Raw genomic sequence first — 15,178 nt, 5'->3', positions numbered from 1 at the left:
CAAGCTGCATTGCTTCCAGCAAGTGCCTGAGGGCACCCACCTGCCTCAGGGCCCCTCGGTACCTGTGGCAGCAGGTTCTGCCAGGAGCTGAGCTGGGGCCTCTCCTGCAGCCAGTATTGGGACGTTTTGGTTTTCCCAGCCCTCCTCAGATCACTAAGCCCAGTTTGGGATCAGCTCATCTTCCTGGAAGCTGGGTGAGGCTGAAAAGAGAATGGATGTACCTGCTGTGGGGCTGCTGCTCCTCAGAGCTGCTCGGTGGCCGACACAGAGCTGAATTCTGCCCCTCCAAGGACAAGAAGCTGGGGAAGTAGGACAGAGCTGCTGGGACAGAGCAGAGGCTGCAGCTCCCCCCTCCTGGGCCAGGCACATCTGGCTCTGCTCTCACTCCACGGGCTGCCCCCTCCCACAGCTGTGCACCTGTCTGCTCAATGCCAAGGGCTCGCTCACACCGAGGTGTGGTGGTGGCAGACAGCCGTGCACAGACACAGTGCATGCTCTGGTGAAGCAGCTGCTATCTGCAGGGAGCTCAAGGCCACAGCTGATAAACCCTCGTTGTAAGGAAATATGGGAACGTGGAGTTGCTGAGATGAGGTTTCTGCCTCCTCCACAGCTCAGCACCAAGGAGATGCTGGGTGGGTCACAGCTGGGACCAGAGCCTGAGAATGGGACAAAGCACAGCCCACACAGAACCATCTCCTGGCCCGGGAGCTGCAGGCACAGGAGCAGAAACCAGAGAAGGGCAGAGGATGCAGCTTGAGCCCCTTGTGCCGAGGCCTGGAGAAACAGCAGTGGGTAATCCCTCCCAAGCTGTAAGGCAGGGGGGCTGCAGGCCCCTCCCCAACCCACCTCCAGGCACTCCCAGCACAGCCATGCAGGCACAGACCAGGAATGGAGGCTGCGGGACAACAGCTGGAGCTGCCAGGAGCAAAACCGAGCAGGACCTGTGGCAATGGAGCACAGAAACTTGTTTTTATTTCAACATAGTAGTGCTTGGTTACAGTTTAGTGAAGAAGAAATAGGTACATTCATTGGCCACAGCTTCCTGTCGCAGCCAGCAGCTGCCGGACTGCAAAGCCAAAACACTGTTAAAGAACACACACACACACAAAAAAAAAAGAAGTTCAATGAAAGGCATCTATGCATTAAAAAAGTCATTGTACTTCTCAGCTATAAATTACTTCAGTAAAACACGAGACAACCCCAGCAGGAGCAGTCAGAGCTCTGAAATTAACGGCCATCCGTACAAGTGAATAAAACCAAAACGCTTTGCCAGTCACTCATGAGTACATCAGCAACGAGACTCACTGCCAGCCCAGTGCCAGGAAGATCGTATGGTTGTGTGCTTCAGTGCAATATGAACAATGAGCCTGTAGCCCTTTAGTTTTTTTATTTTATTATTATTTTCTTTTTTGCACTACACTCCCTTCCCTCCAAAGAAAAACTTAAAGTGCTCCGAGTGCTTTGGAATTTAAGCAAGAACAGGGGCCACTAGTGTCACTTCTTGTCTTTGGTGACTTATGGCAGAAGAAAGAAGGACAGGACGGGCTGGGTCCTTCGTTAGCTTTGCTGTAAGCCAAGCAGTGATTGAGATGGAGCAACCTCTTTGTGCAGCCCGGAGGGAGGAGGCAGGTCTCTTACACCAGGGCACAGCAGCCAGGGGAGCTGCAGCAGTCAAGGTGAAAATCTCTGGTTCAAGTACTTAAGGAGAGGGATGTGCCAGAAGCTGTGGTCTCAAAACCCTCTCCCAACAGCAGCAGAGGTCGCTCTTTTTCCAGGCCAGTAAGAGTGAAGCAGGTTAGCACAGAGGCCCACACGCCAGCACAGGGACCACACCGAGGGGAAAGGTGTTCTCAGTGCAACAAGTGACATGAGCTCAATGCAAGCAAGGTGGGTGACAGGTGCCTGCCATCCAATAGGGCAAGGCTGCAGGAGAGGCCAGGGCCGCCCCAGGGCCTGGGGCTCCTCACACACTGCCATGCAGACACAAGCTGCCCAGGGCCTCCAGCACCCAGTGCCACCCCGGTGTCCCTCAGGCAGCACTGTGCTGCTCCACACAGATGCACGGCCTCCACCCAGCCAGCTCTCCCAGTGTCAGGTGGGTGTTTGAGCAGCTTCAAGTAGGTTAAAAGCAGTTCCAGTTCAAGTTTTCACTAGAGGTCAGAGCAGCTGCCTGCCTAAGACCAGCACCTCCACCCAAGCACGTGTCCAAAGCTGCTTTGCTCATCCCACAGAAGGCTCAGAGACATGCTGGGAGTAGCATCAAGTCTTAAACAGTCTCATCTCCAAGAGCACAGAGCTGCAAACCAAGTCAAACCTGACCATTCCAGTTCAAGAGAGGGAGAGACATCTGGAACACGATCTCCTCCTCACCTGACCCAGCACACTCAAACCTGCGAGCACTGCTAAGCCCCCAACACAGCTGCTGCAGGACTCCAGGTCCACAGCCTGCTTCAGGGCTCAGGAGAGAGGCAGGAGAGGAAGGAAAAGAACCCAGGGCCCAGATTTCTGTAGTTTTACTACTGCACGTGCTGCCACCACAACAAGAGGCATCCTGCACCTCCACGGTGACTCCATTGGTTCATATTTGGTCAGCTTAAAATCTTGTCCTCTACTAAATGCAACTCAGTACTGAGGAGCAACAGGAGAGGCCCCACACTGGGAAAAGCAGCTCTAGTTTTACACGCTCTTTGGGCCACACATGTTCCTGTGCACACTTTCACAGAGCGTGCTCCAGCCCTAAGCTTTCCCAAAAGCAAGCAGCCTGCAGAGCCTCACCCCCTCCCTTCACTGCAGCCCAAGGCAGCCCTCTGCCCTGCCATGAGACCACTGCACGTAACCAACCCGCTAGCTTAGTAGGAGCACTCTATCTCACCATTACAGGTCTTTGTAAGGATATGCTTTGAGCTCAGCTTCAAGCCCACAGTCCTAGGCAGGATGGTTCAGCATCCAGGTGGAAGGACCAGCAGGCAGAGAAGGCCCGTTCTCAGCCCAGAGGCAGCAGCAGCCCCACAGGGTGCGAATATGGCACGTGAACACACTGCAGGAGGCCCTGCCCATAACACTGTTAGCCCAGCTTCACACTCCCACGTGAGTCAGGATGCAGAGTACTTCACGGAATACATCTTTGCAGGAAGACAGTGCCTCTCCCAGCTATGGATGTGCAATTAAAAGAGTAACTAGAACAGTCTCAGACCAGACACAGTCTGAGCAAGATTCATTCCTTCCAAGTGTGCAGATAAAAGTGCAAATATGCATTTGATGTTTCTTTTCTAGTGAGGAAGCTCTGGTGCATTTAGCTGCCAACATCTTGAAGACCAGACCAAGAAAAAGCTTCCAGAGAGTTCAGCTTCACTTTGCTACATGGTACCTTAAAGTCACAGTTCTCTCGCTTACCGCCTGCAGCCATAGGTTCCATCCTGCTTACGGCTGCAGCAGGTAGTGGAATGTTTGTGTCGATGAGTTAGATGCTTCAGGGAAGAGGGAAAGAAAACCAGGTTACAATCCTATACATGAATGCCACTTCTGGGAGAAAAGGGACCTCGCAGCCTCTTCAGTTCTGTGCTGCAGGGTGTGAGCTGTGGTGGTTACTCAGCTCCGAGCTGCCTGCAGCAGAGAGCAGCGGGGCACTGTCGGTAGCAGTTCCACTGGGGGGGGGACCCACTGTGTAGCTGTCGTTCCCAGCCAGAGACCCGTAGCAGCCAGAGCACTGAGGGGTGGCCAAGCTGGGAGGAGAGAGGGAGAAACCAAACAGGAACTCAGACAAGTAATTTGATTGTTTATCCTCTAAGCAGCTCAGAAAAGACTTCTGCCCCAGCACTGCCCATGGTGCAAGTCTGCATATCCTAACCTGCTTCTGCAGATGTGATATCTCCAAGGAACCTGGCCTTGAGGTGCGAGGAGAGGAGCAGCAGGTCCTACAGAACTGCTTGAGAAGAGATGCACTCTCTCCATTCCTCACTAGAACCCCTGGACCTCAGAGCCCTGAGCAGCAAGGCCAGAGTTGCCAGACTTGCCTTTACAGTCTTGCTGCAGACACCAGACCATTCTCCCCCAGTCCAGGCTTTCCTACAGATCTATCCCAGCTGCCTCCCAGACTGCAGCACCTCACTTTCTAGAGAAAGAACTCCTCTGAAGTAATTTAGGGGCCTCCCCTCCTCAGCTGAAGAAAGATCCTAAGATCAGCTTGCCTGGATGAGATCTCCTGTCCACAGCCACTGCACATTTCTACTTACAAGCACCCATTGTTGATATCCACCTCCCCATAGTAGAGACAGCTCTGAGTTACAGAAGGGGTCAGTCACAAGGCTCCTTGTGACCATTCACCTTGTCCAAGCAGCCTCTTGTGCCAGAAGCAGCTCTGTTGCTTCCACACAGGACAGTACCTAAGTTCTCACTTTCTAACACAACACTTACCCTCCTTCTCTGGCCCCAAGCCGTGACAAGTCATCATCACTGTCATAGCGCCTTGGATTGTCAAAGAAGTAGGCTCTGGAGCTGTAGCTGTGACTATTGACCATTCCTGCTGGAGTCTGTTAAAGAGAAGAGAGTTAAGCCAAATGTGAGATTTCTGACAGCCTATAAGTCTGATCCTGTGCACCAGGCACCTTGGGCTCCTCCCTGCACAGGGCTATTTCAGCTGCAGCAGCTTGCTCAGACCTACCAGGTTTTGACTCAGTCTCTGAGCTCGGAAGAACAGCACCACAAAAGTAGTTGGCACCAGCTCCCAGAGGAAAAGGACCACTCCAAACACCACGTATTCTTCACTGCTCTCTTCCACGTGCACCTGCATAGAGATGTGAGAGGTGTTTACACTAAGTCATCAGCAGGATTACACAGTTCCCAGAGCAGGGCACAGTGCACAGCTTAGGAGAACTACAAGTACAGCAAAATCCTTATGAAGACAGGAGTCCCCTAAATCAACAGTTGTTATCCTTAACTCAATTCATTACCATTTCAAGTGAGAGCTAGCAGCTCTCTTCAGTGTGCCACCAGGGTACTGCTAAGCTCCCTCCCTACTCCAATGAGTCTCCCTTGCACACAGCCATGTCTTATTAAGCATTGCTGTTCTGCTCTACTTGACTTGTTCCTACTCTTCCCCAAAAGAAGAGTTAGTAGACTGAAACTGATGCACACAACAGGGAATCCCTCCTGAAGAAGTAGACAGACTGGGGAAGATTCAGGCCTGTTCTACTAGTGAGAATAAGCAGGGCTTCTGAAGGCAGAAATCCAGCTTGTCTGGAGATTGAGAGAAACAAGCACCCCCATGTAGAATGCTTTTCCTCTACCCTCCTGTGAGAGGCACACAACCCCCTGCCACAAGCTGTGGACTTGGAGGAATAATGGACAAACTCACCTTGTCTGAAAGGTTGTCCCAGCCATAGTTAAATGGACCAGGAACATTGTCTGGAGATATGGCCACAGCTACCAGGTTATAGCAAGCCCTTGAGGAATACAGAAGAGCAACTACAGATCCCACAAGAATAGCTTGGCAGACAGATGTTCCCTGGAACAGAAAGAACAAAGTTTTTAACATAGACCTTCCTACAGAGCTGGGACCTCTTCTCCTTAAGTGCATGAGAGGCTGCACAGACAAGAATGACCTAGAACATTTGTATGTTGTTGCTGAAATATTCAGAACTGGTTAAGAGCTTCCCCCTGTGATGTGATCACTGGAGTAGCAGAGTGAGGCAACCAGCACTGCCAGGGAAGGCTCAAGTCACAGGAGTGTTTGTTCTCAAGATTTTATTGATAGGTAGAGATCAAAGATATTTCAGCAATCAGCTTCAAACCAGAGACCCAGAGGTGCCCTCCCACCCATTGCCTTTCTGTGGCAGCTTCTAGAAGGCCAGCTGACAGCCATTAAGAAAATATTTTTTGTTTGTGTTTGTTTGTTTGTTTTTTTACACCCTGATCAGGCACAAATTCTACAGAGATGTCAAGATTCTACAGAGCAGTTCAGCACCCCACGCTGAACATGACCTTTGGCTGCAAAAGTCGTCCAGAAATCTGGGGAAGGCCTCAGAGAAGGTAGAAGAACCATCATCTGAGCCCCAGTGCCACAGTGGGAGAAGCCAAGCCCATCATACAAAGCACCATACCAAAGGGTGGCTAGATGATGAGCCACAGCCTTCTGCCAGCTGTCCTATGCTGCTGAAAAAGAAGAGCAGTCGCCATAACCTTCCAGACACAGTGTGTCAGAAAGAGCTATGAAGCACCCTGAGGTCATGGTACCTACCTTTCCAATACGACTAGCTTTAGGAAAGGAAACTACCTGATCTGTAGAGAAAGAGACACATCCAAGCAAAATGCAGCTGGCCGCCTTTGTATGTAGGGAGACAATCCACAATCTCTTCAACCTCCACATCCAGACCAGCTATGCCATCTGTTTTCCCAGTCTTAAAGCTTTGCAAGACACTGTCTTAAAAAGTTAGCATGACCATGCTTTTAACAGACTAATTCTTGTTATGCCAAAGCACAACAATGCAGCCTGCTCTAGCAGAGCCCTCAGTATTCAGGAGAGAAGAAAGGGGCAGAAAAGCTACTGAAGCAAGGCTCCAGCAGACAAGGAGCATGGTATATAGCACAGGATCTGGCAGCAGTCTCCTTCTCACATGTCAGATGGCTCAAACCTTTCCACATTGTGGCAAAGGCAGCAGTCTTACCAGGCCTCTCCAGACTTGTTATATTGCTTTGAGAGTCAGCAGGTTTACAGCCAGAGTTCAGAAGGCAGGGCAACTTTTTCAGGCACTCGGATAATGCTTCTGCACATCCCTATCCTATTTCCACAGCACCTCCACAGCCCTGAAAGTCAAGATATGTCTCCAAGGTAGGAAATGGAGACAACATTTGAATGTAAAAGACCTCTGCGAGTCAGGTTGAGTTCCCAGAGATAAAGCAGGCTTCTCCAGAGTACACTGTATAAGAGCAAGGCCCCACAGACAGCCTCAGGCGTGTAACTAGAGGAAGTTGCCATGTCCATAAATCACTGCTGAGACTGATATGTTAACTAGTGCCCAGAGCTGGTTAGAGCTGGATACCTGGCCCACAAAGGCAGGGATGTGAGCGGGTTGTCAGCTCAGTTACAGCTCCTGCCTCACTTCAGATCCACTGGGCTACAACCTGCAGCCCTTGGGGTCACTTGCTACCAGAGCCCGGCAGGCAGCCAGCGCCAGGCACCTCCAGCACACACATCCTGCATTCAGGGCATTAAACTAAAGCCACTCGAGTGATCCTGTAGGTGACCTGATAAGGAGCAAGATGCCTCCAGCCAACACAAGGCAGTTGTCTTGACCAAGATGTCTTTGTAGCAAAGTCTGCAGAAAGAAGGCTTAACACCCTCTTATTCCTGAGGGGATAGAAGCATTCAAAAGCCTTCACAAGCTCCATGCTCTGGCTGGCCTCTTGCCTGAGCCAGGCACAGCAGCACATAAAGCCCACAGAGACACCTGATGGAAGGTTCCAGGACTCCTTCAAACACATAGAAATGCAGAATTCAGAAGATGTGAGGAGAAGAGCTGTACTGCTGCGAGAAGACAGTAGCTCAAGAGTATCAGAGCCAGAGAGCTTGCTTCCTTGCACCCAACTCTCCTCAGATCCTTGAGTTGCTTAAGCCAGGCAGCCAACACTGGGCTAACAGGAAATCCCTTTTGCAGAGAATTGTGTTATGCATCTGTCAGTTATCAGTACTGTGCAGACTTTTCTGTACTCAGTGGCTAACACTCTACAAGAACCACATCTTACTTCTTAGAGAACCCTCTCTTCTAGTTAAATCCTAAATTAAACCTCTAAACCTGAACAGAAAAAGCAGCACTTCCATCTCCTGTAGTACCAGCAAAGCTGCAGACATGTTTCCCTGAAGCACTGAGGTCAGAGCTTTCCTACAGCAGGAACATGCACCGTCTGGAGGGAAGAGCCCAAGAGCTGCCATCAGGCCAGCACTGCTTGAAGCACACAGATCCTGTTGGGAATCACAGTCCCACTGCAGTTTACAAAGCTTTCACCTACCTTAGACTCGAGGTAGACATTCGCTGAAGACATCTTTCCCAGTTTGCACATGCAGCAAGCCAGTGAGATGGCACAGAGGATGAAGAGGCTGTCATTGACTAGAGCACGGGCAAGGACTGTCCGCCTCAGCTGGTTCTCTGGGACTTCACTGTGGATTAGCATTGCACACGTCAAGTTCACAACTAGGAAGAGGAGGCTGGTAAGTATGGAGCCCAGATACAATAGAACCCTGGGGAGAGGAAGGGGGAAAAGAAATGGAGTTTGAGTCAGTTCTGAGGTCATTCTTCACCACCCTCCTGCCTCATCAGGCAAAGGGCCCCACTGCTCCACTCACTCAGAAGCCAAGCAGTCAGTACAACTGCTGAAGCTTCCTGAATATCTCAAGTGTGCGGAGTCTTTTTGCTTGAGCTGCTTTCATACAGCAGGAGCTGCATAAGTAGTCTGAGTTACAAGACTCATCTTCTGACAGTCAGGTTCTTATCTCACAGATTTTAAGTGTTGCTGTAGCTCTGCATTAACTCCAGTCAATACTCTATGAGTCATCACAATCACTGCTACTCCTTTATTGAAAGCCACTGGAGCTTTCATCTTCTACTGCAGGTCTCTCTGGAAATGGCCAGGAAGCACCTGGGCTGCACAAACACACCCCACCTTTTGCTCAATGTTTATCCCCCAGGTCTTTGTTGTGGATGGGCCCCCTCAGAAGAACCTTGAGAATTCATCTAGCTTGCTGCTAGCACCATATACTGAGCTGCTGCTGATGTGTACAGAGACAAGCAGCATCTTTCAACTTCCTCAGTGCCCTCGGAGCTCCCAGCCCTGCTCCAAGGCACATCTTTGCCAGAGCACAGCTAGGTGCATTAGCTCTGCTGTTCAGCCTCTGGGGTCCAAAGCTCCCATTCCTAACACTGCAGCATTCATTCATCTTAAGCTGTTTGAAGGCAACATTAGAGAAGTGCCACTTACTTGTACTTGTTGAAATCAGCTGCACATTTCACTTTGAATATAACCTAGGGGAAAGATTTACAGAGCATTATTTGACATGACCTATGGTTTACCTCCAAACTTAAGATATATATAACAGGAGAGCCAGCATCCAGTAGATATCTTGAAGGATTACATCACTTACAGAACTCGTTTGCAAAAGACAACAGTGCCCCTTTTCCTGCAGGAGCCAAGCCTGAATGTGCCCAACTGGCAAGAACATTTATTACCCTATAGGGGACTTTAACATCTCACCTAGGGACTTCAAAGGAAAGAAGTTGCACCCAGCAGTCACTAAGAATGGTCAAAAACACATTTAGTTCACCAGTGTTGTGCTGTGTATGTTAGGGGTTCAATCACACTCATCTCCCTGTTACAGAGGGCTGCTTCAGCAAGACAAACAGCTGATCAAAAATAGACCTCTGGTACTGGATTGTGGACCTGCAGGCTCTAACAAGCATGTGGCTTTCTCAGTTCCTCCATCCTGAAGATGTTTGTATGCTGAATACACCTGAGAAGAAACTCAAATGGAAGGCAGTCCTGCAGAGGTGGATGGCCCAGCTTGCCAAGTTGTGTGGCACACCTGACAGATGAATAGATTAGCTGACAGTCATTTGCAGACTATTTCACTCTTCAAAGCAACACACACTCTGTCCTGAAGAGAATCTGGGTTGTGAGCTTTCTCAACACCAGGGATTAGCAGACTCAAGCTGCACATTGCACAAGGACTGGTGCTTCAAAACAAGAACTCCACAGACAGCAGGGTACTGAACCCATGCCTGCAACCCAGGGCTGAAGGAGAACTGCCAGCTCACCCTCAGACACCCTACAGCACTCCCATCATTCAGCAGAACTGTTTCCACATCCCTTCAGGCAGCAGGGAGGCTCCTGCTGATGCATACAGGGGCAGAACTCTGGGTACAAGGAAGAACTGGCAAAGGGTGCAAACCCTCCCAAGTCACAGATGAGACACGAGCATCAAAGTGCTGCTGCAGGGGGACAGGAGGTCACACGTGGTCAGGATAAGCAGCGTGTGGGCAGTGCTACTCAGAGCTCACTTGTCACACACCAGTTCAGCACAGCCACGGCAAGAGCTGTGAAAAGCACAGCTGCTGCTTCAGACCCCACCAGGAAGGATGCCAGAGCTGAGGGTCACATTCAGCCTGTGTCCTGACTACACAGATTGTGAAAGAACTTAAGTAGAGAGTCCTCCACAGCGAGATCCAGCAGACAGTGCACTTGTGCTGACCCCAGACTGATCACTATACAGGCACAGGTTTGGTTACAGCACTTCTGCAGAGTCCTCCCTGTCAGCTTCCAGCCCATAACCACAGTGAAGGATCACTCACCTCTTACAAGGCACCCTTACTCAGCTGTTCTGTGATAGGATTTCTCAGCTCTCGCCTTCCACTGAGGTAATGATGGCACAATGAAGCCCCAGAAATCAGGCTCCTGCCAATAGGATTTCCAACAATTTTTGGAATTTAAGGGTTGTCTGTCCTATTACAGTAGTTTTAAGTATTTGAAAGACTCCCCCCCACCCACAGTTTTAACAACCCTGTTCCTAGAGCCAGTTCTCATGTTTGACTCTTCTCCCTGTCTGAGGGTAGATGAGCTCCAGCAGCCCTTGAAAGTAGGGAAGAGACACATTAGTTGAGCAGAGGGAAGTATCCAGCCTCCACAGCAAGGAAGCACAGTAGTACAGGCAATCCAAAGCCCTCTACTCTGCTCCTGGCCCATAGCAGTCAGCAGTGGAAACATGGCATAATCCACACTAAGCCCAGAGTTAGAGAAAACCTGGGCCTTGGTAGGAGGGGCACAGCCATCTCAACTCTGAGAAATCTGAATCCTGCCTTATCCTCAATTTGTCTGTAGGCTGCATTCAGGTGCTTTGGGACTGTGAGAACAGGCATCAAGGACAGCCAGCTGGGAAGCGACTTGGCTCAGCCCTGATTTGTGCAGCATGGAAATCCATTTAAGATATTTGTACTGCTGCTCTGACTCCCAGAAGAGCAGCCCATAACCACAGCCTCTGAGCAGCAGTGCAACTAGTAAGCCTTCATTATTGTATTCCAGCTGATAACCCTGGGTAGAACAACTCATCAACTGTGCAGGGAGAAGCCACTGGTTAACAGAAAGGAGATCCTGACTCCAGCAGCCCCACTCAAGACAGCCTCCCTGGACTGCCCTACACCCCAGGGAATGAGACACACCAAGCTGTCTTGGGGTTAAGAGTGCAACAGGAACCTGAGACTCATGCTTGGACTGCTGCCACAGAAAGCAGAAGGACAGCATGGTACCAGCCTTAGGCTTTTCTTAGCCCCTACTATGCACTTTAGGAAGAGAGCAGACACCACTCAGTTTACAGTGTTTGCATAGTTATAAAGACATAACTCATCTGATGACATAACTCACTGTTTCTTCACAGGGATGGACGGGGTCAGTAGGTGATACCAGTCCAGGTCACAGTGCACCTCTGGGATTTATCCTTGAGCCAGCGCTGCAAGGCTTTCAGCACCGGACTATCTGCTGCTCTCAAAGCCCAAGGACAGCTGATGTGCAGGGCTCTGCTGTAAAGAAGGCAGCACAGAGTGCTCAGGAGTAGTTCTGCTCCTTGTAAGAGCAGGAAATCCAGGCCCCTGTCCTCAGGCAGGCACACCATACCAAGTTGCTGGAAACAGCCCCCACAAACAGGGCTGTTTTTTTTTTTTTTTTTTTCCCTGTTCAGCTGGGTAGTCAGCCCAGGAGCCATGCAGTTGCCTGCTGAAAATGGAGAACAGATGTCTCTGCTGGCCCAGAGCAGCAGGACTAGGCAGTTTGCTGCTAAGCAAGCCTTTTGTAACAGTTAAGCAAATCTCAGTTGTTTTTCTGTTAGCAAGTCCTTTCTGCACTTCCCATCAGCTACAGACTTGGGGAAAAAAAGTGAAGCTAAAAAAAAAAAAACACTACAGACTCAGAAGGTCCCTATAAGCTAGAGGTATTTCTGTGACAAGAGCAGGTATTTCACAAAGGTGATCTCCCTGCTCACATCACTGACCCCAAGAGGTGAACCTGCTATGGGCATGCTCTCAGAGCATCAGAAACACTCATCCTTGAAGATGTGCTGGAGATGTCAGTTGCTAAGAGATGACACATAAAAGACCACATCCTATAGATGGCTCTGGACCAGCTTCAGCCCTAATGCTCACCCAACTTCAGCTTCACTTTGGTACAACCACTCACAACAGGTCTGAAATATCCAGACTTTTAATCCTGTTCCTTTTCTGACAGAAGGAAATTCTTTTTTGCTTTATAAAGTTAATGAGTTTGGGCTCTCCAGATGCAAGGTAGAACTGTGTTCTGCCTTGACACGAGGACAGACCTTACTCACTGCATTCAGCACCAAGCTGAGACTACTTAGGGACTGTATTCCATAAACCCTGTTCAAGATCTCTCCCATCCACCCCTCTGAGGAAGTGCTGGAAGTCACCTATAAGGAGGATCTCTCATCAGCCCCACTAATCCTGAGATCACCCTACACCATCACGAACACAGAACACTGTGATGTGTTCAACCAGGAACTGTGGGGCCCCAGGGAATCATCAGCCCTTAGATGGAGCAGTTCTGAGTTTAAGTGACCCTGTACCAGCTATTGCACCACGGAAAAGATCACACACCAGGTGTGCGAGACAAGGAAGTGGAAGACTGTAGAAGAACGTAGGAATGGATGAAGGCTTTTCCAAATCTCCATCTGAAAAGGCAAGAAGATATTACCCTCGGACAAAGAGCTCCCAGGCTGGATGCTCTCCATGCATGTCTGCTCCAGCACAATTAGAACAACAAGGGATGAAAGAGGCTGATGTCATCTAATCAGATGGACCACTTAGAGAAACCCAGACAGGTTAAGGGTTACAGCCACACCAGTCTGGCAGAGCAGCCCGTCAGAGCTCCACCACAAGCAGAAGGCCTTACTCATTGTTGCACTCGGCTGCTGACTCTCAGGGGAGCTGGGGATGCCAAGTGTTCGAGGTCTTTGAAAGGGTCAGGGTGGAGGTTGTGGCTACATTTACATGTATTGTGCTCCTGACAATGACCTGGGGGAAGCAGTAATTGGCAGGCTCTTGGGAAAGGTAGTATTACTCAAGCAGATGCCTAACTGGCAGAGGAGCTATTCCACACAAGGCAGACAAACATCCTGGGTTGAATATCTGAGCCAGCATTCTAATGGTTTGAAGCAAGGCTGAGGAATTCTGATGCGATGCACTATAATCTTCCAATTTCCCAGAGAGAAACTCGTTGTTACAAGCCGAAGCAGAGGGAAGAGATGCTCCCAAGCAGAAGGCGTGACATCTCCTGATGCTCCAGGTGAAATGAAAGACACTTATTGCCAAATAAGCAGCCCACACACATTTTGTCAAACCTCCCCACCCCCTCAGGAATCCCAGGGACCAAGACAGGATAGGGACTGGACAACCTTACCCCCACAGATAGGATGAACACGAGGCAGCTTCCTCAATTTGAATTTCAGCCCTAGTGCTAGCTTGTGCATGAAGCTGTTCTAACTGTTCATGTATATTTGTTGCTTCCTGAGGCTGTTCCCCCACTCAGCATCATCTCACCCTCACGAGCTCTGCAAATCAAACGAGATCAGTGCAAAACAGCACAGGCCACATTTCCCTCCACTGCTTAGACAGCTGCCACTTCTCCAGCATCTTCACAAAGAATGCACTGTGCACAAAGATTAGCTATGCCTGCAGCACAGAAGCAGCCTATGCTTTTATCTGAGGACTTCTCAGACAAGGATGGCAGCCTCAGAGCACCAAAAGCCCTGCACTCCTCTACAGGTTGCCGTCAGCTGGCCTGTAAGAATTGAGAACTGATGGGCCTTCCACAGCATCTCCTGTTTGAGTCACACTAGTAGACATAATCACTTCTAGATCTCGAGTCTCTTCAGCTAAACCACAGTTCTTCCACAATAGCTTCACTTTCTTCCAGATAGAGCATAACGAGCATTGTTGTTAACATCCCTTAATGCAGCTCCCCCTGTGCTTTAAGGAAAACACTGAGCACATCCCAGCCAAGCTTGCAGTTGGCAGAAGGGCACCATGTGTTGGTAGCTAAGAAAAGGACAGGCTAGCCTTACCAGCCTGTTATCCAAGCAGAAGAGACCAAATATCCCTATATATAGTAATACTTTTTTTTTTTCCCCCCCATTAAAATGGAAGCCAGGATAGAACCAAGGGCTTTCAGTCCATCTAGCTGCATTTTCTCCAAACCCCAGCAGCTCTAGCTTTCACCACTTACCACCACTGTGAGATCACTCAGACCACAGCATGCTGGACATCCGTGCTGCTCAGGATGGCCAAGTGTCAGGCCCTTCTCTGTAACTAAGCACGCACACCCATCTTAATAAGCCATCTTATCCTTTCCCACTCTAGATCCTGAGCTCTTATTTCCTCAGACAGGATTTCCCTTGGCTCTAGGTCTTCAAGGAAAAAGAAGCAGAGCATACCCAGCCAAAGTCTGCTGCAAAACAGATATCATGGGAGGAAGGGCAGCCTGAGAGCCCATCTGAATTTACTTCATTTTTATTTAAAGCCTTTTAAAAAGCCTGCAAGGAGGCAAGCCTGCTATCAAGTCCAGTGACTTGGAGGAAAATTGAAATCAAGCCAGTCTGCAGCAACAGAACTTGGGATCCTGGGTCAGCTCGCCTGCTGGGTGACATAAACACCTACTGGTTGGAGCAGTTGGTAAGTCAGGCTCCCCTTAACACACAAGATGGATCATGCACACTATGCAGCATTTGTTACTTCGCTGCCACTCGACAGGCAGCGCACCCAGCACTAATAGCTTTCACAAGGGGCAGTTTACCCCCACTTCCTCCAGGTGTGGGAGTGTCAGAACCCAAAAAGGCAGAAGCACCCCACGTCTCCCAGCCTCACATTATCACGTGCATGTTGATATCCTAGGGAAAATGAAATCATAATTCCTACTGGTGACACATCGGAGCGACGGAGCGATTCCGCTGTGTGTTAGCGATTCCTTTGTGAGGCTGGCAAACAGCTGAGAGCTGCAGAGCAAAGAATCCGAACAACAAAGCTGGAAGGAAAGTACTGTCTATTTATGAAACAAGTCACCAAACGGGAAGGCAGGCAGAGGGCTGCTCACGAGAAACTGGAGCAGAGGCAAAATACTCAGAGGGGGAAGGGGA

At 49.8% G+C, this 15,178-nt stretch overlaps 1 protein-coding gene across 2 annotated transcripts in view; it reads right to left on the bottom strand.

The window, feature by feature from the left end:
* GPR137C (G protein-coupled receptor 137C) overlaps positions 1-15,178 on the bottom strand; it is a 28,935-nt gene that overhangs the window by 12,659 nt on the left and 1,098 nt on the right. Inside the window, exons 2-7 of one of the 2 annotated variants that reach the window (XM_031602308.2) lie at positions 8,971-9,014; positions 8,005-8,233; positions 5,354-5,503; positions 4,661-4,783; positions 4,414-4,529; positions 958-3,722 (exon numbers count right to left, since the gene is read on the bottom strand). In XM_031602308.2, the coding sequence (XP_031458168.1) occupies positions 3,551-3,722; positions 4,414-4,529; positions 4,661-4,783; positions 5,354-5,503; positions 8,005-8,233; positions 8,971-9,014 (834 nt within the window). In that variant the 3' untranslated portion in view covers positions 958-3,550. Of the gene's footprint in view, positions 1-957; positions 3,723-4,413; positions 4,530-4,660; positions 4,784-5,353; positions 5,504-8,004; positions 8,234-8,970; positions 9,015-15,178 lie in introns of those variants that run through there. The other variant, XM_090141955.1, reaches the window with a different exon arrangement.

This window comes from Phasianus colchicus, chromosome 5 (assembly GCF_987193195.1).
Source record: "Phasianus colchicus chromosome 5, bPhaCol1.hap1.1, whole genome shotgun sequence".
Taxonomy (NCBI): domain Eukaryota; kingdom Metazoa; phylum Chordata; class Aves; order Galliformes; family Phasianidae; genus Phasianus; species Phasianus colchicus.
This window is presented reverse-complemented; position numbering and strand designations above follow the sequence as displayed.